Here is a 26,065-nt window from a genome sequence, read left to right as displayed (position 1 = left end):
GGCCATGTTAGTTTGCCATGTCTGTTGGGCACACTAGCACCAAACATGTGAGAATAAAAAAATCCCCCAAATTCTGGTACTGGGAAGAATTATCTGATTCCTTCATTGTAAGCATACGTAACAGCAGCTCAAGGAGGAGCGATTTGCCCATTTGGGATTGCAAATAGGGGAAGATAATGGAAATGTTATATATGGGTACTTGGTTGCTGCTACAATTTGGATTAGCAGAGGCTACATAGGAAGATGGATAAGATATGAGGAAAAACAAATGGAATTATGGATTTCAGTTTGCAATGAACATTGTGGTTGTGCAAAACTTCATAGATTGGATATACTTGGCTTATGTGTTAATTCCACCTAATCAATGCATCTTTACATATCTTTTGGAACATTAATACACCTAAAAAAATGATGGGCTAGCTAAATGTTGACAAGTTTAGGGCTCAAGTTCCACAACTACGCATGTTCAGGACCTGCTAGATTATCGTGCAAGTTTAGGCGCCAAGTTTCACATCCATTCAAGTTTGGTGACCCGCAGGATCAAAATGTAAGATTAGGGAGTCTTAAGTGTTAACATGTCCTAGATTGGGACTCAAGTGCCAAGCTTGTGCAAGTCTGGGACCTCCAAATCTCCGACGCACTGTACTCTTGCTTTTTTTTTTCTAGGTGCAATGAGGAATATCCATAAGATCATATCAGCAAGTGAACACTTAAGAGGATTATTGCCTTCCATACTATTATTACTGTTAACATTTGAAAAAATAGCACGGACCATGTGGTTGATTTTTCACCTCCATAAGTGGAAATTGCTTGATGATGTACTGCCAACATTTAAGTGCCTTACCTCGTACTGTTTTGGAACTACAGGCCCTTGCTGGAAAATCCATGGCATAACTCAGCATTTGAAGGTGTTGGATTTCTCAGGCTGTTTCTTCCTGCAAACTCAAGGAATCAGGATCACTTTACGATGTAATCACATATTTCTTTTGTACTTGATCTTCTTAGTACTTTATCTTTCAACTAATTTTGTACTGTTGTAGTGGTTGGATTGCACAATGTGTTGACATATGGGATTCTGTCACAAATTGTAACTTCTGGGATATCCAATGGGCCTCCATCATAGCACGTTGTATAAAAAATTCCAGATCAGTGAACTGGGATGATTTTCTGCCGTTGTTGTTCACAAGATACTTGAACACGTTTGAGGTATGTTGCTTCTTTCAGTTTTATTCTTAGGTAGTCACTGGTCAGCTTGGGTGCTTGATAAAAGGCAGAGTGGACAATAACTGTTGAAACATTTTGTGTTAAATCTTACTTCTATCGCTACACAACTGTGTTTTCCATCACTCAATTTTCTTAAGGACAGAAATATTTATTCTATTATTATAAAAATGAAACAGGTATTAGCTTGATGTTTCTTGGAATTTGCATGTTAGATTCCATCCAAATTTTATCACTCTTACATGCAGTACTAATGTTTTAGATAGCGATAGTGGAATTGCAGTGGCATGTTTCTATAGTGGATTGCAGCGATGTATATGACAACACAATCAGCCATGTTAAAAATACAAAGTTACACTATCTTAAATCAAAGACCAAAAATATAAACTAGTAACTTTATGTCCAAGCTCCAAAGGCCCAAGATAACATTAGAAACATTGCATGTCGATTTGTGAAATCAATTTTTTGTCCTCAGAAAATGAGAAACTAGTGTCTGTTTTATTCCTCCTTATGGTACTTCAAACAAAAGAACTAACACAATTTTATTAAATATGTTCAAGAAGAAATAATGGCAAAATAGGATGAGAAGATAAGCAAGTGAAGGCTATAATGGAAAAGATGTCTACAACATCACATGAATAAATTGTATAGGAAGATTAAAGTAGCGGGCCATATGAGGGAAGGTGGAACTTCCTTTTCTTTCTTATAGGCTTCATGCCTTGTCTGTAGTCCTAATCTTTTGCTGAAATATTTCAAATCAATTGAAACAAAAGTTTCTAAATGGTATTTACGATTATGTATATAGTAGTATCATTCACTAAAAACATGTAGTAAATGTCTAAATAAAAATCTGGAATGTTTGTGTTGCAGCGGTGCTACTGGCGCATGTAGTAGTCCACTGCAGCAGAGCATTTGCAAAAGAGTGCTAAAAAACCTGCAGTGTAGTGCCAACAGCACCTTGTCCACAATACAAGCATTACTAATTTGTTATTTGAAACATTGAGATGGATACAATGCGTTCTTGGAGCTACCAAATTTGCCAACTTGAGTAAAGCTACTAAACGGCTGATACTTCTCCAGTGTTTTGGACACTATGTTAAACCTAATTAATGATAAAAGATGCATGTGCATTTCTTAGTTGATGATCTGGATATCGTCAATACATTAGAAAAGTGCATCTTATGATATTCAATTGACGAATTTAAAATACAATTACGTCGTAAGTGGTAAATGAGCTGTGCAAAAAGTTGCTGGATTAATTTCTTTTTCCAAATCCATTTATGTGTTCCATTCTCAATGTCTAGGTTCCTATATCAAGTGGGAACGGGTCATACCCCTTTCCAGTGGGTGTTCCTGGGAACACAAGATTTTTATTTTCCAGTAAGACCAGAACACCTTCTAAGGCAATTGCAAAGTCCATAGTAAGTTATTCATATCCTTTCAGCTTTTATTTATTCTTGATCTGACTGTCTTATGGAAGATACTTATGCACTTTCGCCTCTGAATCTCTGATGCCTTGGTATGTGAAAATATGGTTAAGTAATGATTCCATTTTAATCATGGTTGTGGTCACTTGTTTAGTTGCTAGCTAGGAAATGTTTTGTATACTCCAATGAAAAAATTGTTACTGTCCTGTATATTCATATGGAACAAACTTGACACAGGAAACATGAAGATATATATTTATGTTACTTCATAAGCAATTGACCTTGCTGCACTGTTCAACTAAAGCAAGAAAGGAGTCACACCTGTTTTTGTTTTTTATTTTTCGCAGGTATACCTTTTGAAGCCTAAAAGTTTGGCATTGGAGTATTTTGAGAAGCTCATTAATTTTTTGGAACAGTCTGTCTTCTGACCTTTGGTCTTCTTTGAGCTTGCTGTAGTGGCACTTTATTTTATTTTTACTCGAGTACTTTTGGTTTTTAGGTTCTATCATCCATCAAATGGGGGTCGTTGGACCTACTCATTGGAGCGTTTCTTGCGGTATCTCGTTGTTTACTTCGAAAAACGCCTTCAACATGAACAATTGTAAGGAATCAATCTTCACTTGCACGTGCAGCTTAAAATGATCTTCATCTTGTTGACTGCATTTCCACCTGCTCCAAATGTTTACTTTGTAGTGATACAATGGATGAGAAACATGATCATTTTTGTCTGGGAAAGGAAGAAAGGGCTGCTTTTATCAAAGTTATCTTGAAATTACTGGATCGTGGTCAGTATAGCAAGAATGATTCTCTTGCTGAAACAGTTTCCATTGCAGCATCAATTCTGTCTTATGTTGAGCCATCACTCGTGCTTCCGTTTGTTGCAACAAACTTCCAACTAGCCTTAGAGACAGTAAGTTTAACAATAAATATGCAAAGTACTTCCTATTGTTTTATAGAGATTTTCTGTGCATGACTTATGAGAGCTGCAATCTTTGTAGTTTTCAATTGGTGCACTCTTTTCAAGAGCATACTTTTGTTACACAAAACAAGCTAATCATTTTAGTTGTTTTCTAACAGACTACAGCTACCCACCAGTTAAAGAATGCTGTCACATCTGTTGCATTTTCTGGACGTCCACTTCTTCTTTGTTCTTCTCAGTCTGATGATAGTAGTGCTGTAGATTCATTCAGTGATCTTATTGTCGCTTGCCTTTCAAATGCATTACTTGGCATGGATGCCAACGATCCACCCAAAACTATAGCTACAATGCAGTTAATTGGTTCTATATTTTCAAACGTGAGTGTCTTTTTTACCTTTTGCAATACTGCTTTGTGGTAAAGATTATTGCTATGCTAACCATCCTTTGGTGCATATAGCTAGCCACAGTCGGTGTTAGTGATGAGGTGCCTGCATTCCTCCAAGCTACCACTCTATCAGACTGGCTAGATGAATTCTTTTCTCGGCTGTTTTCTGTGCTTTGTAATTTGGAATCAAGTAGTCCCATGTAAGCTGTGATTGCTAAAATCCTGTGTTTGAGTTTTTTTTACTACTGAAATAGTTTTCACAACATGTTAAATGACATTATCTCAATTGGATATTGCAGTAACGAGGGTTACCAAACCTCATTTATGTCAGGAACTTTTCTAGTTGAGGACAGCCCGTATTACTTCTGCATGCTTGAAGTTCTTTTGGGGAAGTTATCAAAACCCTTATTTAATCAGGTATTGTATTCTTATTAAAATGCTTCTACACTTCCTTGTCCTTAGACATTTGAATTTCTCATCACACGTTTCCTTCCTTTTCAATTGGCAGTCCCTGAAGAGAATTGCCAAGTTTGTTAATGCAAATATCCTCCCTGGTGCTACTTCGGAGGTTGGACTTCTTTGTTGTGCTTGCGTTCACTCGTATCCTGAGTTGGCTTCAGTCTACCTTGTAAAACCCATCTTAATGACTATCATGTCCTCCTTTGAGGGCACCCCGACAACAGGTTATGTTGGAAGAGTAGTTACTGACAAAACGTCTAAAAAGGTTTGTTCAAACATAAAATGTTTATTACTTGAGCTACTACATGCGTTACACATCACATGCATTTGATGCACATGCAGGCTGCACTTTCTCCTGCTCTGGAAACAGCATTAGACTACTATCTGAGGGTTTTGGCTTTAGCCATCAGTTATGCTGGTCCGGTGTTACTCAATTATAGGGAAGAATTAAAGCACATAATAACATCTGCATTCCAGGCCCCTTCATGGAAGGTTGTTTTTTCTTTTATCATTTCATACATTCGGACAGATAGTATCCCCATTATATATTACATTATGTTGGATGATGGATTCCTTTTTCTTTGGAATGACTAGGTCAATGGAGCTGGGGATCATCTCCTTCGCTCTTTGCTAGGAAATCTGGTTTTCTATTATCCAATAGATCAGTACAAGTATGTTTAGATCATGTACACATTGCTGGTTTCTTCATTTGATCTACAAAATGTTACCCAATAACCAATATATGATCCTGAATTTTTTGTAGGCCCTTTACTTGTCAGCCTATTGCTAAGATTATTGAACCATGGGGTTGTTCAAAAGCTCATCAAGACAGGGAGATTGAAATGCTTAATTTCCCTCCAAAGTGGCATGATCCTAGTCTAGATGAGCTGTCTTTTGCAAATGAATTACTACAATTTCATTTTCAGTCAGCATTAGAAGATCTTTTGACTATTTGTCAGATGAAAGTTCATTCTGAGACAGGTAGATATGCTAGTTCTAGCCATGGAAATAACCTGTATGTTTTTGTTTGATTGCTCGTTCGGAGGTGATATGGCTTGTGGATTGAATTAGGGTAGCAAAGAGATGGAGCCTACTCGCCCTCTCGAAGGAGGCTTTGAGCAGGCAATTAAGGGGAATTGGGATTAATCTTAACAAAAGATGCTAACCAACCAACAAATCATATCTCTAGCTAACCAATTTGCTAACTTGCTAATTAAGGAACTAACAACTTGATAAGGATAGATGGCTTATCTCTAAGCCGTGGACGCCAAGGGGGGTTTGGCGTTGGCCTTGGCCCCTTTCTTGCCTTGTACTTCTTCTCAATGAAGACACCCACAACATTTTATCCTCCTAGTGAAACAACTTGTCCACGAGCTGGAAGCCCAGGTAGCGTGCTGTGAACTCTTCAAACTTTTCCCAAGTGGCATTAGCTGCGCTGTGCCCCACCCACTGGACAAGCCGCTCCTAAGTGCCCTGGTTCAAGCGGGCGTGCACCACCAACAATGGCTCTAGCATCGTGCGGCCATGGACAATGGCAGGGAGGGCCACCTATGCTGCCGGAGTGTCGCCGTGGTGCTTTTTGAGGAAAAACCACATGGAACACATTGTGGATGCGCGCCTTTGGAGGAAGACGAAGCCGGTATGCCAAAGGGCCGATGTGTTCTTCAACCTGGAAGGGCCCGTAGAATTGAGGCGCCAGCTTGGTGCTCGCCTTGTGGTGATAGATACGGTCGAGTGCTAGGTGGAGCCGCTACCATGCCCACCCACAAATTGCGAATTCAACCTGAAGAAGGCGCCCATGAATGTCAGCCATGGAATCTCGATCCTTCAACTACTTATCAAGTGCGGTGACCTGACCTGAGCTAGCCCTGGCTGGAATGTGAATGCATAATTTGACGCCGACGAGATAGAACAGCTAGGACCAAAGGTTGCCGATGCACGTGGTGGCTTGGTCGCTCACAATGGAGTAGGGAACCTGTGGAGCCACATGATTTGGTTGAAGAAGGCTCGCACACCGGTCATGATGGTGTAGAAGTAGCCGAGGGCGATGAAGTGTGCATACATGGAGAAGCGGTCGATGATGATCCCCACCTTTGGGAAGCCTTCGACGAAGTCCATGGTGATATCCTCCTAGACCGCGTGTGGCACATCAAGAGGCTGAAGCAGGCCGGCTGGGTGAAGATGTTCAGTCTTGTTGCGTTGCCACACGAGGCAACCTTGGATGTAGTCGTTGTTGCACGTTTTTAATCTTAGTAGTTTGTTTCTTTACCATTTCTTTGCATGTGCATGGTTGTTACCACTTGCATGTGCATGTCTGTCACCACTTTTTATTTTGCTGTAATTAGCATGCGTGGTGGTGTGAGTTACCGGCTCCTGAGAGCCTATGTCTGCATGTTACTCTTCTCTTTATAAAAGATTAGAAAATGCTGCAAAGCCAGTTCAACACAACACAAAAGAAAAATTCTTGCTGGTGTTTGTGCTTGGCTGCATCGTCTTGATCATGTCCCAAGCGTCCTTGCCGATGTCCTTGACGACGAGAGTTGACAGCATCTCCGATGATCTTCGTCGGCTATGAGAGCAGGTGTTCGATGAATTGGCACAGTGGAAATGGAGCTCAGAGGAGTATGAGGTGAACAGCGACGATCCTTTCACGGTGGAGTATGTGGTCACCAGAAAGCTAGTGCGCAACACACGTGTGAGCTCCCCAGACCATAGTTGAACACCTTCGTTGGCAACACCTGCGGCTACAGCGGATCAAACTTCAGTGGCAATCGAGCATGTCACGCCACCCACACGACTCCGGGCTTGACGCGGCTGCTGAAGAAGATGATCCCCACCACTACCACACCGTCGACAACATCCTCGGTCCAGCCACGTCACGAGGGTACACATCACGCCAACTCGACCTTGACAAGCTTCACATGGTGAGCGTCGAGGAACCAAGCACCCACGTTGAAGCAAAACAACATGAATGTTGGATGAGATGAAGTCGATCGATGACAACGACATGTGGGACCATGTTGACCTTCCTATTGGCCATCGACCCAGCGGGTTTAAGTGGGTCTTCAAGGTGAAGCGCGACGAGCATGACGCCAATGTCAAGTACAGGGCGAGATTGGTGACGAAGGGTATGCCAACGCCCCGAGATCGACATCGAGGAAGTGTTCACCCCTGTGGTGCGCATGGAGTCTGTGTGGGTTCTTCTTGCCGTGGCAGCACATGAAGGATGGCAAGTCCATCACATGGACATGAAAAGCACGTTCCTCAATGGCTCGCACACAGATGTGTACGTGGTCCAACCACCATGCTTTGTCCATGACGGTGCCGAGCGCAAGGTGCTCAAACTGAAGGTCTTGTACGTATGCCAAGCACCAAGGGCATGAAACTCCAAGCTCGATGACAACCTGATCAAGCTTGGCTTCTAGTGGAGTGCCTCAGAGCATATATGGACGCGGCGATGCCGCATCCCGTCTCCTCGTTGGTGTGTACGTTGACGACCTGATCATCACTGGGATCGGTGAGCTTGTGATCCGTAGGTTAAAGGAGGAGATGGAAAGGCTGTTCAAGATGAGCGACCTCAGACTTCTAAGCTACTACCTCGACATCGAGGTCCAGTAGCACGCAGGGGGCATCACCATTAGCCAGATAGCCTACGTGCACAATATCTTGGAGAGCACTGGCATGGCTGACTACAATCCATGTCAAGCGCCTATGGAGACACGACTAAAGCTAAGCAAGCAGAGTACAAGTCAACCCGTGGACGCGGCCAAGTACCGCGACATCATCGGTAGCGTCCGCTGCTTGGTTCATACCCGACACGACATTGCTTATACTGTTGGGGTACATGAGCTGTTTCATTGAGGTGCCATGGGAAGATTACCTCGTCGCAATGAAACGTATCTTGTGCTACATTGCTGGGACTTTGAACATGGGCCGCCACGACGCAAGGAAGCTTAACGAGCGGCCGCAGTTGACATGGTACAATGACGACGACTTGGTCGTCGACGTCGACGATTGCAGGAGTACCATGGGCGTGCTCTTCTTCCTTGGCCGAAGCCCAGTCAGCTACCAATTGTAGAAGCAGATTTTGGTGGCTCTCGCTTTCTGCAACGCCGAGTACATCGTTGCCTCCACCGCGGTGTGCCAGGACGTTTGGTTTGCCCGTCTGCTCAGCGACATTGGCGGTGGCAAGCCCCGAAGCAACAATGCTGAATGTGGCAAACAAAGCAACCATCTCTTTGTGCAAGAATCCAATGTTCCATGACCGGAGTAAACACATTGATACACGATACCATTTTATTTGGGAATGCATCGAGGTAGGCAAAATCAACATCAAGTCTATCAACGGTGTGGAGCAGTTGACAGACATACTCACAAAGCCTCTTGGGCGTGTTAAGTTAATGGGGCTTCGCGCAAAGATTGGCATCATCAACACTGAAGAACTGCATCAGGAATAGGGGGAGTTTGTTGCACATTTTTAATCCTGAGTAGTTTGTTTCTTTACCGTTTCTTTACATGTGCATGGCTCTTACCACTTGCATGTGCTGTTACTGGTTTTTATTTTGCTGTAATTAGCATGTGTGGTGGTGTGAGTTATCGGCTCTTGAGAGTCTATGTCTAATGTTATGTTACTCTTTATAAAAGATCAAAAAACGCTGCAAAGCCAGTTCAGCGCAGCACAAGAAGAAAAATTCCTGCTTGTGTTCGTGTGTGTTCGGCTCGGGATTTCCAACAGTTGTGAACTAGCCGATGGAGCATCTTCTGTACGCTTTCATGACCCATGCCATGCGCCACTGCCAGGACCTGTGGCCACAACGAAGATGACTCGGGCACAAAAATACGGCCTTCATGGAGCACAAAGTCAAACATTCCCAGCTTTCGCAGCCTATACCTCGGCACGCTTGGCGATGAGCTTGGGCAGGGAAGTTGCTTCTTGGTGGAACTGGGCGAAGAGCTCGAAATCGGGCGGGGATAGAGCGCGCACTGCTATGGTGTCCTCATCACGACAAGACAGAACATCAGCATCCACGTTCTGCCATCTGGGCTGGAACTCGATGTTGGAAGTGTAGCCAAACAACTTGCTCATCCACGTGTGCTGCGGGATGGAGAGGCGCCGGTCTATGAGGAACTTTAGGCTGTAATAGTCTGTGTGGACGATGAACGGGCATGCCCAAAAGTATGGCCTCCAAAATGGCGCATAGCCTTGACCAAGCCGATGAGCTCCCTCTCATAGGCAACGAGCTTTGCATGGAGCGACGACGCGACTGAAGAAGGCGATGGGGTCGGCACTTTGGTGTAGCACCAAACAAAAGTCGAAGCTGGATGATGAAGCCCTTGTCGAAATCAGGAAGCTATAACACCGACCCTGTTGTTAGAGCCACCTTTAGGGCGGCAAAGGCATCCAACTTTAGCAGCTATGTCAGTGGTGCCGCCACCTCACTATACGCCTGGTTGAATTTGCAGTAGTACCTGGTGAGGCCAAGGAATCCCTGCATGGCAGGCATGGTGGTGGGCGTCGGCCAGGTTTGAACGGCCTCCACCTTGGACATGTCCGTGGCGACACCTTGGCCGGAGATGATGTCGCCTAGGTATGCCACTAACGACTCGCCTAAGAGGAACTTGGAGCATTGAAATGCCAACTTGTTTTCGCTCATTAGATGGAACACCACCTTGACATGCTATAGGTGCTCAACCTACGAGGAGTTGTAGATCAAGATATCGTGAAAGAACACAAGTACAAAGCAATGAATAAATGGTTTAAGAATATTCATTGGGCCCTGGGAAGTCGAGCGCATTTATCAAGCCAAATGGCATCACAAAGAACCCATAGTGCCTGTGGTGCGTGCGAAAGATCGTCTTCTCCATGTTTGGTGGGTGCATGAGCACCTGGTGGTACCCACTGCGTAGATCAAGCTTGGTGAAGAAGCAGGCACCCTTGAGCTCTTCCAACAACTCGTTGATGATTGGAATTGGGAATTTGTCCTTGACGGGCTTGGCATTCAAGGTGGGGTAGTCGACGTAGAACCTCCACGTCTCGTTGTGTTTCTTCACCAACAGCCCCGGTGAGAAGGTTGATGTAACACCAGCGCAATTGAGTAGCTGGGGGTAGTGGTATGGCAGCACTGCCACGGGCAAACATTAATCCTGGGTTGGAGATGGATATGGTGATCAAAGCGTCGTGGAGGCAGCAAGCTGTGCATTGGCTCGTAGTTGTCGGCGAATTCCTCCAGTAGGAGTGTCATTAAATCCAACCTTGTGACGCCATGGACTTGAACGCATCTGCCAGTTGCCTCGCTGCGCCAGGTGGTTGTCGCGTCAGACGGCCATCACCAGCTCGGCCGAAGTCCCATAGGATGGGTCTGAGCATGCACAACCAGTGCACGCCGAGGACAACCTCGTACCCATCCAGTGGAATGACATAAAATCAAGCACAAAGCCTTCCTTCCCGATGATGATGCACACTTCTTTGCAGATGCCCAAATAGGGCACTCGATTGCCGTTGGTGATGCCCACGCTCAGGCTTGGCCGCGTCTTGGGCACCGGATCGAGTTGGTGTGCCGTCTCTTCCATGATGAATGAGTGGGTCGAGCTAGAGTCAACCAGGGCGAGCTTGGTGTGGCCGTTGAGATTGAGCTTCAGTTACATATTCGCATTGGTTTTGATGTTTATTTGTCAGTGCGTATGACGAGATCTTCGGATCATCCTCGCTATCACCTTCCTCATGTGTAACGGTATGATCCATCTTTAGGAGGTCGATGCCTCATGGAGCAATTTTGGAGATGTTCTTTAGTGAACTTCTCTGGGCAATTGAAGCACAAGCCCTTCAAGGCAAAGATCTACCATCTTCGTCATCGTTAGTTGGTTTAAGCGCGTTCCTGGTGGAAGTATCGCTGGTGCCAATGCTGGTGTTGTCGTTGCAGAGGCTCAGGTTGAGGCTGTAGTCGTGCCAGCCCCCTTGGGTGCTGCTGCTGGGGCTTTTGCCGTGGTTCATGCTGTTAGGGACGGTCGTGCAAACGGCGGCTAGGACCCACGTGCGGTGGCACGACTATTGCATCCTCGTCGTCGTCAAGCTCCATTCGCCGCTCATATGCCTGAGCCAGACTCATGGCATCCTCTAGGTTGTTGGGGCACTGCTTTTCCACGTCAGTGCACAAGGGGTTATGCAAACCCACTGTGAAGATGTCCGACTGCTGGTTTTTCGTCACGCCTTCACACCGTAATTGTTCATGATACTTTGCCACTGTGTCGGTGTGTCAAAGCTGAATGAGTTTGCCGAACGGGTTGTTTTGGATGGGTGGCCCAAACTGAAGATTCATGATGTTTACAAACTCCTACCATGTTGGAGCACCGCGGTTCCACTCCAACCTGTAGTACCACTGTTATGCTATGCCAGTCATATGGTAAGATGCCATCCATTCCTTCTCCTCGGCCAATTGCTGCGCGCGGAAGAATTGATTGCATCTGTTCAACCATGGCAACGGGTCCTCCTTCCAGTCATAGTCTGGAAAGTAGAGCTTGTGGACACGTGGCATGGATTGGGTGACCTGGAAGCCTTAACCACCATTGGGCTTGATGTTGGGGGGTCACCATCTTCCCCTGGTCGCTTGCATGAGCCATCGCCCTTCTCTGTCTGCTTGGAGTGGAGATGGTTGACGGTGACATTGAGGTTGGCGCTCAGGGCCTTGATATTGGCAACCTTAGCACTATTTGTCTGCATCGAGGTTAGGAGTTTGTTCAGTGTCTCTGTCAGCTTGGTGAATTCCTCTCTGGTGACCCTGCCCCATGATTGAGGCCTAGTTCTGATACCAATGATGACATGGCTTGTAGATTGGATTAGCGTAGCAAAGAGATGGAGCGTACTCACCATCTTGAAGGAGGCTCTAAGCAGCCAATTAAGGAGATTTGGGATTAATCTTTGCTTGACTCTCAAAGGGGATGCGCCCGGCATATATATAGCCGCCCCTAACAAAAGATGCTAACCAACCAACTAACAAATTATATCTCTAGCTAACCAATCTGGTAACTTACTAATTAAGGAACTAACAACTTGATAAGGATAGATGGCTTATCTCTAAGTCGTGGACGCTGAGCTGGGCTGGGCCTTGGCCCCTTTCTTGCACCTGTACTTCTTCCTAACGACGGCATCCACAACAAGAGGCCACTAAATGTGATGTGCATAAGAAAAATTACATGCATGTTCAAGTACATTGAAGTGTGTATGCTAATGTGTCTTGATTGAGACGGAAGCTGATTACGAGAATCTATCTCGTGTTCAAAAAAAAATATTCGCTTTATTTATTTATTTGGCTATTTCCTCCTTTTTCTAAGGCGGCCACTTGATAATTGTTTTATTTTTCTTTCAACAGGAGATGAGAAAGAGCACCTAAAAGTAACTCTATTACGCATTTACTCTGCTTTGCATGGTGTAATGTCTTGCTTGCCAGAAATGCGACCAACATATAAAGATGGGAGGTCCAAGGAAGTGGAGCCCATATTCTTCATAGCAGGATCTGCTGGTAGCACCGTTGGCAGCTCAGAAATGCGTGAAAAGGCCTCAGAATTAGTGCACACAGCTTGCAGGTGTACATTTATTTTTATAACATCCAATTTCACTTGATACTGTTCAGATGGTCGACCCTAGAACCCTCTGCGATATTAACATACTGTCACACTGTGGTTTCTATTACTATCACACAGGAAGTAGGCTAGTATGTTGCTTAATGTTCTATATTTAGTCTCACCATTTGCATTTTATCAACAGGTACTTATTAAAGGAAAGAACTGATGACAGTATTCTTCTAGCACTTGTTGTGCGTGTCATTGATGCTTTGGTAAACTATGGTATGTTACCTAGGCTCAAAGACTCAAGCTGAGTACCTTTTCGTGTTTATGTGACAGTTTGCTGGTGTAGGTAGTTTGGAATATGAAGAATGGTCAAGCCATGTTCAAGCTTGGAAACTAGAGTCTGCTGCCATAATTGAGCCTCCATGCAACTTCATTGTTCCATTTCATACTCAAGGGAAAAAGAGGTATGTATGTCCGAATTTGTGGATTCTGATTCCACTATATGGATTGTGATTGAAGTTCTCAATTTTGTTTCTATTAGACCTAGATGGGCGCTTGTTGATAAAGCACACTTGCATAGTACGTGGAGATGTTCACAATCATCATATCACAGATACAGAACGAATGTGGATGTATCTCCATCTGGCCTCATGATTAATTTGATGAATGATCTCTTAGATCTCTCATTACACAACTATGAAACTGTTCGCTCGTAAGCTCTCTCTCTCTCTACACATTTATATACGGATCAATTGACAATTGTGTTTAGGCTTTAGCATATATTTCAGTTGAATGTTGCCATCAACATTTGCAACACATGAATTTGAGAAACTGTAATATGTTTTTTGATTGGGGGTACCTTTTCTTTAAAGAAAAGATTTGGGTACTTTTATTATGTCTGCATATGGAATTTGGACGGCATCCAATGTTGGTATTTTTTTCGTGTAGTTGTCTTACAGCAATTACCATTTTGCTTCTGTACATTCCTTTAATGCAGGTATGCTGGAAGATCTCTAATGAAATTGTTGAAGCGTTGGCCGTCTCTAATTTCTAACTGTGTTCTCACACTTACTGAAAATTTACGGAACCCGAAAGCTCCTGAACATGTGGTGCTTGGTTCTTGCAGCATTCTGCTGTCACAGACTGTTTTGAGACACTTGACAACCGTATGTCTATTTCACAACTTACATACTTTACACCTAAGCTAAATCAGTAATGTGGATAGTATTAACATCATTGTTCCATGTAGGATTCTGTTTCCCTCTCTTCGTTTATCATGGGCATTTTGGAAAGGTATACTCTAGCTTTCCCCTACTTATCATTTCTACAGTTTTGAACCAATGAACCATCACACTTCAAATAATAAGAATAGTCATCATTTGATAATGGGGAATGGAAATGTGTGCAATTTGTTTTTGTTGAAACATAGGAGCTAATTGACATGTTAGTAACTCCAGTCCTTTTCTTCTGTAGCTCTCATCATGAGTCGTTGAAGTGTCAGAAAGCTATTACTGAGGTACAGTTCAATAGAAAATCTGAATCTCTCTCTAAAAAAAAGACGAAAAACTGAATAAGATCATAAGGTAAGGAATGCCACTAAAGAATTTTGTTTATGATGTTTACAGATCTTTGTAAAGTATAATATACATTTCTCTGGAATATCAAGGAATTTTTTCAAAAATTCAGAAATTCAAGCTGACAAGCCAGGGTTTCTCAGTTTATTTTCTCAAATTAATGCTTTGGGCTTTGAGACTAAGAGCCTACATTGGAGGTAAGCAATTGGTATATTGTGACAAAAATCAACACACCTCTAGTGATATGGCACTAATATTTTTAGGGGGATAAGTTGTTACATGTCACTGGTAAATATTATAATCCCAGATATGCCATTGCTTGTGTCTATGGCATGTGGGTCCCGAGCCTGCATGTCATTGACACAATCGATGGCATATCTGGGATTGACAAAATTTGCAGTGGCATGTGAGGAATTGCTATTTCTTGCAGCCTTGAAATATTTAAGATTTCTGCCATCTGATATAAATAGTCTGAACCAGCTATTCCATCTCTATTTTCTATTTTTTTTCTACCTTTTGGCATTTATGTTTTCTCTACCGAGATCTATACCTTCTAGTATGGAGTTTGTTCATTGACTAATTAACTGTACCCCCAACTCCTTTCAATGCCATGAAAGCTCTCCTTTCAAATTCATCTTGAACTCAATCCATCTCATGTAATGTTATTTTGTAATAAATTAGAAAACAATAAAAATAAAAAGAAACTTTATGGCATGGACAAAATGATGAGTTGACTTGTGATGAAATAGACAGTCTGATATACACTCTAGTGACCCAGCAACTGATTTGCCAATTGTTGCCTTCTAGTCTCTCCATGTTTCTTAGGTATCTATTTTTTCCTTTTAGTGGTAATTTTCCTTAAATTATAGGTTGCTTCTTAGGACTAAGTCAAAAATGGGATAACATTGTATCTTTGTTGATCAAGCAAGAATGGATTATCTTTTCTTAACCCAAATTCTTTCACTGCAATGTAATGTCGATATCTTATTTCAACAAGCCAATTTCTTTTTTCAATAAGCCACTTCCCTTGAAGCCATGCTGTCTGGTCATCCTCTGCATTGTTAGATATGCTCACTGCAGATTGGTACTAGAATTTTGTTTGCACCCTAACCACAACATGCAGGATGTACTGAACAACCTTCTGTGCTGATTTGTCCTTAGAGACAGTGCACATATAGCATGTGCACAAAGACAATGACACCAAAATAAACTATTCCTTGTTCCTTTAATAATTTAATCTCAATCATAGCTGCTTGAATAGAATTTTACTATCTTGCAGCCATTAACATACATATGTACTTAAACTTGGAAGCTGTGTAATTTCAGGTACAATTTGATGGCCAACAGAGTACTCCTGTTGCTAATTTTGGCATCCAGAAGTGAATCTGGCATATACTCACAAATCCTGGCAGAAACTGCTGGTATGGACAGCATGCCTGTCTTTCATAGCTTCTTCGTAATATGGAACATATATTTCAGCTATGATGCCATATTTCCTATCTTCATGTTTGAAAGACCAATATTGACATTTTGTCACAAGCTTCATTGTTTAAATGATTGTTTTATGTTAGGTCATTTCTTAAGGAATTTGAAGAGTCAACTGCCTCACTCGAGGATGCTTGCAATATCTGCTCTGAACACACTATTACAAGGATCACCTCATAAGGCATCTTCACAAGATTCACAGCAATCATTAGATCACCCTGAAGAATACAATATTTCATCGACTGGAGAGATTTTGAATGAGATAATCCGGGAGGAAGGATTCATGAATGAGACGCTGAACAGTCTATCCCATGTCCATATTATTTCTGATAACGATGGTTCATCAAAAGCGAGTTATGGGGCTTCATCTTTCCAAAGCGGATCTGACAAAGCAATTACTTACTTCTATTTTGATTTCTCTGCCTCATGGCCACGTACTCCTAGTTGGATTTCTTTAGTGGGTGGTGACACGTTCTATTCCAGCTTTGCTAGGATATTCAAAAGGCTTATACAGCAATGTGGAATGCCAGTAATGTCTTCTCTTCAGACTGCACTGGAAGAATTTCTGAGTTCGAAAGAGAGATCAAGGCAATGTGTGGCTGCTGAAGCCATGGCAGGGATGCTTCACTCTGATATCACTGGGAATTTGGAGTCTGGGAACAACTGGTTGATGGTTCAACTGCAGAAGATCATGTTAGCACCATCTGTGGAATCAGTTCCTGATTGGGCAGCTTGCATTCGATATGCTGTTACCGGAAAAGGGAGATCTGGAGCTCGTGCTCCTGTTCTCAGGCAAAAAGTATTAGAGTGCTTATGTAGTCCTGTTCCTCAATTCATGGCAACTAGCGTACTTGCCAAGAGATATTCTTTTCTGTCTGTTGCTCTGATAGAAATTTCTCCACCTAAAATGTCGCCAGCAGAGAAGCAATACCACGTTAAAATTCTTGATGAACTACTTGACAACATGAGCCACCCATCTGCACAGGTAATACTAAATCACTCAAGTGCACGGGTATCACTGAGTTGCCATTCCTTTTATTTCACTTCTTATTTTGAGATGATAATGCAGTCACATCTGAAGAGCATTTCTGTGAATTATCTGTCTTAGCATTTCAGTCCCCCTCACTAGGTTTTGAGGCCTGACTATGTCGACGGTCTGTTGTCGTTCGTGTAGGTTAGTTGGTGTTAGGAATAGCAACTTGTATTCTCTGGAGGTCTTGGGGTCAGTATATATATATATATATATGTACATGTTACAATATGCAAAGAGTTCTTTATACTCTGGGGATATATATGTCTTAACACCCCCGTCCTCAAACTCATGGCGGATCAACCGCATTGAGTTTGGAGAGATAGAACTTGTGCTGAATTGTACTCTGTGCCTTTGTGAAGAAATTAGTCAACTGAAGCTCGAAAGGAACATACTCTCGTACTTGTGTCCGTGTGTAAGAAGCATCAACACCAACATGGTTGGTGAGATCATGCTTCACTGGATCTCGAGCGATACTGATAGCACATGTACTGTCTGAATAAAGAGTAGGTGTAGAAGAAGAAACACTAAAATTCTCAAGTAACCACTGTAACCAACTGAGCTCCACAGTCAACAATGTCATGGCTTGTAGCTCATCCTCTGCACTAGAACGAGAAACCGCAATATGTTTTTTAGTATTTCCAAGCAATGAGAGGACCACCATGGAAAACACAATAGGCAGAAATAGACCGGTGATCAGAAAGATCACTAGCCCAAGTAGCATCAGAATAAGCACGAAGTTGTAAAGAGCTGGAGCATGGAAAGAAGAGACAACGAGAGTCCCACGAAGATAGCACAAAACACGCAGGAGATGACTATAGTGGAGCTGAGTGGAAACAGAAACGAACTAACTGAGGACGTGCAATGCATGAGAAATGTTAGGTCGAGTGACACTATGGTAAACAAGACTCTCAACGAGCTGATAGTAGCGAGTGGGATCTGCAAGAGGCTCACCATCCGTGGACCAAAGTTGAATGTTAAGCTCCATGGGAGTCTCAACAGTGAGACTGAAGTTGAACGTTAAGTTCCATGGGAGTCTTAACAGTGTGCTCATCAGTGAGAGAAGCACGATGAAAAAGGTCCTAAATATATTTCTCTTAGGACAGAAAGAATCTCTCAAAAGTAGTAGAAATCTCAATCCCAAGAGCGGACATAAAAAACGTCTCATTGAGACGAGCCTTCACAAAAACAATATACTCAGAATCATCTCCTGTAATGATCATGTCATCAACATACAAGAGAAGAAGAGTTCAACCATGAGAGGAAGTCTGAACAAAGAGTGCAAGATCATGAGCACTAGTAGAAAAACCAGCGACAATGTCTACAAAAGAAAAACGCTCAAACCAGGCTCAAGTGGCTTGCTTAAGGCCATAGATAACGACAGAGACGGCAAATCATGCCATCAGGAACAGAATATCCTGGTGGTGGGTGCATATAGACCTCACACAACTCACCATTAAGAAAGACATTCTTGACATTAAGCTGAGATAGACCACTGACGTATAGAGGTAACAACAAGAAAAGTGCGCACTGTGGTCATGTGGCCACCGGAGCGAGTCTTAACCTTATAGACTCACTTGCATGTGATAGGACGAACATGTGGAGGAAGTGGAACAAGATCCCACGTGCCGGTACACTCAAGAGTAGGAAACTCCTTTGCCATCGCATGTTGCCATTTGTGTGATGAACAACATCATGGTAAGAAGACGGCTCAATAGGAACAACACCAGCAAAGCCAAAATGATCAGGAGATCAAATCAAATGGCGATCACGAAGATAATTGCAAGGAGAGGAAGGAGCTGAATCACCATAAGGAGAAGGCTCATCAGAAAGTGGCACAACAGGATGTGAGGCAGCATGGGAATGGTGAGTGTAGTGAAAAGAAAAAGGTTCAACAAGACTAGAAGGATGAGCATGTGATGTGGGAGGCAAAGGCGTGGAAGGCACCGAAGAAGGCATAGTAGGAGAAGGTGCCAATGGTGCTAGGGGAAGAGAAGAAACAATGATGGATGTTGCAGGAAAAATGAGAAAAGACAGGGGCTCGACTAAGGAAGCTGAAGAAGTGGGAAGGTCTGAGGATAGAAAGGACAAGACTCATCAAAAGTAACATCTTAAGAAATACGTATCCAGCGAGCAACAGAGTCTATAGGAGTATATTGTTGATTTGCTTGTTAGATCTCTAATGTAGTTGAGTTTTGGATACGTGGAATGTTCGAACATTCATAATTTATGTGATATATATATGGATGTTGTTTTTACTCAATATCCAAATAAATATTCGTGACCGATATTATTTGCATCTAAACACCAATAACCCTTACACTCAGTATTTTAGCCAAGAAAGACACTAAAAGATTGAGCGGACAATGCAAGAAGAACGTAACAAACACAGCCAAAAAGACGAAGAGAAGAGTAGTCAAGAAAACTTCCACATAGATGCTTAAAAGGAATCCCAACTTTGAGAGCAGAAGAAGGTTGGATGTTGACTAAGTATGTGGAAGTGGAGACCACCTCAACCCAAAAATGAGGTAGGGTAGAAGAAGCAATTATAGGCGCGCGAGTTGTCTCAAGAAGATGATGCATGTGCTCAGCAACGTCATTCTGAGCATGAGCTCTTGGGCAGGAGAACTGAGACAACGTACTCTGCTCAGCAAGAAAGGAACGAAGATGCCTAGAAAGAAATTCACTAGTAGAATCAGCACGAAAAACACAAATGACAGTGCCAAACTGAGTATGAATCATAATGGCAAAGCACTTATATGTATAGATAAGACCTTGCGACGAGATGATATGAAATAAATCCAAGTGTGGCAAGAGAAATCATATATAAAGATACTATAGTAACTATGACCTCCTTTCGAAATGAATGGAGCCGGACCCCAAACATCTGAGTGAACAATACCAAAAGGACGTTTAGACACTCCTTATAAGGATAAGGAAGCTGAATCTGTTTACCAAGATTACAACCTTGACAATTTAAAGACGAATCTCCTAAAGCAGACCTTAAAAGATCACAACGAAGCAATGACGATAGACGCGACCAACAAATGTGACCAAGACGATGATGCCACTGCTGGAAGGAAGACGAAGCTAGTCAAACTCCCATAGACGCTGAGAATCATGGTGCCGGGGGCCAGTACTAACCAGAGCACCCATGCAATGATTATGAACACATCAAGAATCATGGCGCTAGGGGCCAGGACTGCTCCAAAGCTTCCTGGTAGGCAAAGATAACTGTATCATAGGCAGCGGTGGCTGCTTCAAGAGCTGTTTTGTCTCCTTTCTTGACAGATGTTTGCACGGGCTCCGTCGGAAGCTCAGGGGAAGGCGGACAACGAACGTCGCCACAGAGAACACCCTAAAGACGAAGCCCATGCATGTGAATGAGCATATGTTGCGTGAAGTCCTAGTAGTTGGCACCATCAAAGATCACCAAGCATCGAAGAATTAAAACGGTGCTCGACAACATGTTGAAGAAGCGACTGACAATGTCGAGAGCGCAAAGGGGAGTGGCGATCGACGGCAAGAGCGCAAAGATAGAGATGAGTAACAGCGAGAGCACGGCAAGCTGTTGCAATGGCTTTTTATTTTTATTTTTTTAGACTATCCAGCTTGCTTAGACAGCCGAGCCTGACATGGAAAAAAAAGAGAGCAGTCCGCTGACCGGCACAAAACGGCAAGGCGTAGGTGGTTGGCGAGCGAGCGACTGGCCAGAGCAGACGACCGGCGGGCGGGCTGCCGCGTGGCAACCCACGCGATGGGCTTAGGTGGGCGCTGAAGTTGGCGGCAGGCGAGCGTTGAAGCCGATGTCGGGTAGGAGTCGGTGGGGATGGACCTCGCGGCGGCACGGATGCAAGCCTTGGGGCCACGCGAGGTGGACCCCCAGACGGTTGTTCCGGGGGCGACCGAATCAGGGTAGACCGGCGGCGCATGGATGAGGTAGATCGATTTGAGCCGACAAGAGGGAGCCGATGAGGGTGGACTAGATCTAAATCGGGACGCGTTGCTGCATCCCTAAACAGAACCTAGCTCTAATACCATGTTTGGAATAGCAATTTGTATTCCTCGGGGGCCTTAGGTCAGTATATACACACACACATATACATGTTACAATATGCAAAGAGCCCCGTATACTCTAGAGATATTACGCAGTATGTCTTATGATTACAAAAGCAGTATAGTTACGATCTATAAGATATGCCAGTTACAGAAATATATATTGTCGTAACTCGAATATCTTCTCTAGTAGTAATTATGTACTTTTTATCATGTGATCGTAACCTGTTCATCTCTGCGCACACCTCTAGTTACGATCTCAAAAACAGTATAGTTGCGATCCAGAAGATAGTTCAGTTATTATAAATATATATAGTCGTAACTCGGATACCTTCTCTAGTCGTAATTATATACCTTTTGTTATGTGATCGTAACTCAACTATCTGTGTTGTCGTAACTGACTATTTTCTTAGTCGTAACTGGCAGTTTTTTGAGTTCTAACTAAGGGTGACGCAACAGTGAACTACAGTGTGCCTAGGTGAAGAATAGACTCACCTATATATCTATGTCTAACAGTTGGATCTATAGTTCCTACAAACTGATTAGGTAGGCTTATGCTATAGTTGCTCAGTTCCTGTAAACTGGATCAAGCTTATGCCATCCATGCTTGTTTCCTGGATCTGGCTTATACCACGTGCGAGCATATACTATTTTCTGGTGACTGACTGGCAACATGTTTTTCCCTGATCTTTCTGGGTTGGAAATTGACTAAGACCAGCTTAGTCGTTAGATACATAGCTTTCACTAGAAGCTGGTGAAAAACTAAAGGATACATGTTCAGTTGTTCACTGAACAGTGTCACTGCACTGTTAATGCTCTAATGGATACTTCCTACAACCTGTAGTCAATTAATGGTTTTATAGGCATTTCCAGTTCTTTGGTCCATTTCCTGAATAATCAAGCTAGGCACAATGTATGTAATAATGCATCCAAGCTTGGGTAGAATAGATCAAGACTTTCGGAATTGTCATAATTCAAGTACCATCCATATGTTAAGTAAGCTTTTGACAAGTTACCAGCGTTAAGTGGAACTGTTATGGAGAGTATCTTTGGTTAGAGATAGATTTTGTTAGTTTAGTTAGATAGATCCAATCAACCCAACCATATCAGGAACCCATGTTAAATGGAACCCATATTTGTAAGGAAATATTTACTGCCTCGGAACAAAATTAGTTCTGATTCATTTTGCTTCTTTTACATTGAGCTCAGGTAAGAGAAGCAATCGGTGTGGCCATGTGTGTTGCATGCTCAAATATGAGACTATCTGGGTCATTTGGCCCTGGATGTTCTCCAGAAGAGGTTTGTGGGGATGTAAGCATGATTGAGCAAACAGGAAATGAATATTGGACTAAACGTTTGACAGATGGAGCTAATGAATTATCTGTAAGTATACAAAACAATATTCAATCTAAACAACTGGAATCAATATCAGATTCGGCTACTGAAAATAGTGTGGACCATAAAGAGGAGGCTGATGCTAAAAGGATGGAAACGGTGCTTATTTTATGCCTTTCTCCAAGTTTAAAGGTGCACTATTCACTTACTTCATTTCAGGCTTATGGCTTTTCTTTTTGTTTCTTTTCAGATTTTTCATTTCATGATTGCATCTCTGAAGTCTGGGAGATCTTCTGTTCTACTGGACGTTATTATTAGGCTTATGTACCCTATTCTCTCACTACAGGTAAGCAGTCTGATAATTTTGCGGTGAAAGTTTTTTTTTGTTTGCTTGCTCACTTATTTTTCCATGTCATCTTCACTTTATTGTTTCTGTTAATGAACTAAGAATGTTGAACAAAAAGAAATTCCTCTTTTCCTTGTTAAAGCCTTAAGAAAGTGAAACTTCTCGTCAGGCTGTTTGATCACCTTAGTTCGATGATAAACTGATGTTGATTTGGGCTATTAAACTTTTCAGAAATTCTGGTTGGTCATTTTGGGAGCAGAGATGAGTGATTTTATTACAATTAACATTTTTTTTGAATTTACGGCACTTTATCTGCCATATTTTCTGTTTCCTTGCAGGAAACATCAAATAAGGATTTGTCATTGCTCGCTAAGTCAACTTTTGAGTTGCTGAAGTGGAGGATTCTACGCCGTCCTTTTCTTGAAGCTGCTATTGTGGCTATTCTTTCTTCAGTTAATGATCCTAATTGGCGGACCAGATCTGCACTGTTATCGTATCTCAGGACCTTTACATACAGGTTCAAATACTCACTTTTTGTTGCCAATGTACCCATTTTTACGAAAATGGTTTTGACCCACAGTGAACGATTCTTCCCTTGTTTGATGCTCAACGTGAAAGGATTAGCTTAATAGTAAACCATTAATGCCATAAATCTCAGTCGTTGCTACAAAGAGCACCATGTTTTCCATTTTCTCTATAGTAGTGTACCAGTTGTGAGGCGTTACTGTTATATGTATTCTGGTTAAAGCCAACAGAAACGTAACTTGTATTTTACAGATCTATAAAATTTCTACAACTTTTTTATGGGATAATGTCTCTTTAGTTGTCACGTGCCTTTGGTTCTCCCAGTGATCATAGATCTAATGGAAAATGAATGCACTACATTAACTGTCACAGGCATACATTCATCCTTTCTGGCTCAGAGAAATCCCAAATTTGGCAAACAATAGAGAAGTTACTTGTGGATAACCAAGTTGAGGCAAGTATATTTTCATTTGACCTGTACTTATTGAATATTTTATTTCCCATTCTATGACTTATTCATGAAAATGTGTACTATCATGCACTCCAGATAAAAATAAGTAATAAACGACACTACTTGATTTGTAGCCTTTGCCTGGGCATAAGGCATACTTATTGAAGTACTGTTCAGCTAAAGGTCCTCTAAGTACAGGCTTCTTCTTTCAATGGTATGAATTGTTTCATATATTATTCAGGTTAGGGAGCATGCTGCTGGTGTTCTTGCAAGCTTAATGAAGGGTATAGATAAAGATCTATCAAAGGATTTCCGTGATCGGTCATATGCACAAGCCCAGCGTATCATTAATGCATGGAGAAGGTGAACTTTCTGCTCGTTCTGACGTTATCATGAACTTGTGGTACCTTTTCTCTTTTCCTCTTGCTGATTTGTTAAGCAGACAATGGGTTAATACCTGCTATTGGTTACAGAAATTCAAAGTCGGGTCACTCTGTTGCTACCATCCATGGTGCAGTCCTTGCTTTGACAGCTTCGGTCCTTTCTGTCCCATACGACATGCCTAGGTACTCCTGTATTCTTTACCTTCTCTGCATGGTAGATGTCAGGTGCTACTCCTTGACAAGAAAAACAGGCGTGCCATATGTTGTGCGCACAGTTGATCCCATATATTTTACACTATACCAATCCTGTAATTCTAAATTCCAACTACATTTTTCTTGACGGGGTATGTGGCTTTGCCATGGTTTTGCAGCTGGCTTCCTGCTCATGTCACGCTACTCGCTCGCTTCATACGCGAGCCTCCCCCCATAAGGTCAACTGTCACGAAAGCTGTCGCGGAGTTTAAGCGTACGCATGCCGACACATGGAGCATCCAGAAGGACTCATTCACAGAAGACGAACTGGAGGCAAGCATGAAATCTTCCCCTTCACCTTCCCGTTTTGATTGCTCTACAACTTTTGTTCTTTCTCACAGTGTTGCTCTCTTTGCGCATGCAGGTTCTTCGTGATACATCATCCTCCTCGTCATACTTTGTTTAGATTAAAATGTCGAAGATTATAGGATTTTCCATACGGTGCGATGTTTACGAACCTGTGACTGTAGAAGTGCCAGCGGTTCTCATATAGTGTCACCTTCTATTATAGTTGTGTTCCCCAATAAAAGCTTTTTCTTCGTACAAGTGAGACGACGCTATGCAGTACGTGTCTAATGTCCACCGTCTGCGGTATTATGCTTCCACAAATTCGTTTGGCAAGCGGAGATAGCAGAAGCAAATTCTGGCATTTGGATTTTTTTTTGGCGCCGGCCAAAAACAAATTGTAAACCAATCATTTTATCTGCTCCACGCATGCTGGACAACGATTGGTGTCAAAAGTTGGCTTAGTGATTAACTAAGGAATTACTTGGGAGACACGAATGAGTTTCATATTTTATTATGGGCTAGAATTGAAAACTAGAACCTAATAGGTTCTTATAAATACAGTGTCAGCTCCCTGAAACAGGGCACCACCAATCCACCTATTATCCTATCAATAGTAAGAGAGAAATGCCTCTTGTTTTAGAAGGGAGAAATGCCTCTTGTTTTAGAAGACCAACCCTATATTTTGTTGAACCAATCTAGAGAACATGATTCAATTCAGGTATGCTTCTGCATCTACATTTATGCAATCCTGTGGTGTTCAGTTCTTGCTTGAGTGGTCCTGTGTTTAGGTCATGGTTTAGATCTAATCTATTACATTAAGTGGTACCAGAGCAACACATGTAGAACTAGACCCTAAATTTTGCAAGTGATCGAGCGTTGGTTCCATCTGTTTTGTTCGTTGCTATTCTTCGGGATCTCTGTTCTGTCGACCATGCCGCGTATGAGATCGACTACAATGTCATACCAATTAAGTTTTTTTTAAAGAAATACCATTATAACCTGTAGATCTTATGCACACACACCACCACATGTACACGCTTATATAATGTCTACTGAAGGCTAGAGATACATAGTTTGAAGATTACCGATGCGTCACCTACATCTAAAAGAAAATTTTGTCTAAGTGAGATATACAATGAACAAACATGGGGTTTGATCTCTGATGGGTAGGGGTACAATTACCTCCACTAAGGCTGCATTTGGCTGGAGGACATTTATGTTTTGTTGGATGAGCTAGTTCAATTTCTTGTTTGGTAGTATGTATAGGATAATCTAATTTCTTTTTAGGTTGGACAATTAGAATTTGGATGGAGTTAGCCAAAATTTTGTTGGATCCGTTTGTCTTATTTTTAGTTTTTCATCAA

General features: G+C 42.4%; 1 protein-coding gene across 1 annotated transcript in view; it reads left to right on the top strand.

Moving 5' to 3' along the window:
- Positions 1-25,192, top strand: part of LOC133926771 (proteasome activator subunit 4) — a 28,432-nt gene extending 3,240 nt beyond the window's left edge. The window contains exons 5-35 of the mRNA XM_062372843.1: positions 868-969; positions 1,041-1,206; positions 2,526-2,642; positions 2,996-3,063; positions 3,148-3,249; positions 3,342-3,558; positions 3,726-3,944; positions 4,025-4,152; positions 4,252-4,369; positions 4,461-4,676; positions 4,754-4,903; positions 5,006-5,082; positions 5,175-5,392; positions 12,778-12,991; positions 13,173-13,252; positions 13,323-13,440; positions 13,518-13,688; positions 13,974-14,142; positions 14,226-14,269; positions 14,450-14,492; positions 14,602-14,747; positions 15,877-15,971; positions 16,122-17,020; positions 22,331-22,615; positions 22,707-22,802; positions 23,141-23,319; positions 23,700-23,781; positions 24,020-24,141; positions 24,252-24,344; positions 24,533-24,686; positions 24,778-25,192. Of these exons, the coding sequence (XP_062228827.1) occupies positions 868-969; positions 1,041-1,206; positions 2,526-2,642; positions 2,996-3,063; positions 3,148-3,249; positions 3,342-3,558; positions 3,726-3,944; positions 4,025-4,152; positions 4,252-4,369; positions 4,461-4,676; positions 4,754-4,903; positions 5,006-5,082; positions 5,175-5,392; positions 12,778-12,991; positions 13,173-13,252; positions 13,323-13,440; positions 13,518-13,688; positions 13,974-14,142; positions 14,226-14,269; positions 14,450-14,492; positions 14,602-14,747; positions 15,877-15,971; positions 16,122-17,020; positions 22,331-22,615; positions 22,707-22,802; positions 23,141-23,319; positions 23,700-23,781; positions 24,020-24,141; positions 24,252-24,344; positions 24,533-24,686; positions 24,778-24,819 (4,930 nt within the window). The 3' untranslated portion in view covers positions 24,820-25,192. The remainder of the gene's footprint in view (positions 1-867; positions 970-1,040; positions 1,207-2,525; positions 2,643-2,995; positions 3,064-3,147; positions 3,250-3,341; positions 3,559-3,725; positions 3,945-4,024; positions 4,153-4,251; positions 4,370-4,460; positions 4,677-4,753; positions 4,904-5,005; positions 5,083-5,174; positions 5,393-12,777; positions 12,992-13,172; positions 13,253-13,322; positions 13,441-13,517; positions 13,689-13,973; positions 14,143-14,225; positions 14,270-14,449; positions 14,493-14,601; positions 14,748-15,876; positions 15,972-16,121; positions 17,021-22,330; positions 22,616-22,706; positions 22,803-23,140; positions 23,320-23,699; positions 23,782-24,019; positions 24,142-24,251; positions 24,345-24,532; positions 24,687-24,777) is intronic.
- The last annotated feature ends 873 nt before the right edge of the window (positions 25,193-26,065 follow it).

Source organism: Phragmites australis, chromosome 8 (assembly GCF_958298935.1).
Source record: "Phragmites australis chromosome 8, lpPhrAust1.1, whole genome shotgun sequence".
Classification (NCBI taxonomy): domain Eukaryota; kingdom Viridiplantae; phylum Streptophyta; class Magnoliopsida; order Poales; family Poaceae; genus Phragmites; species Phragmites australis.
The sequence above is the reverse complement of the archived record's forward strand: the minus strand, read 5'-3'. Positions and strand labels throughout refer to the sequence as shown.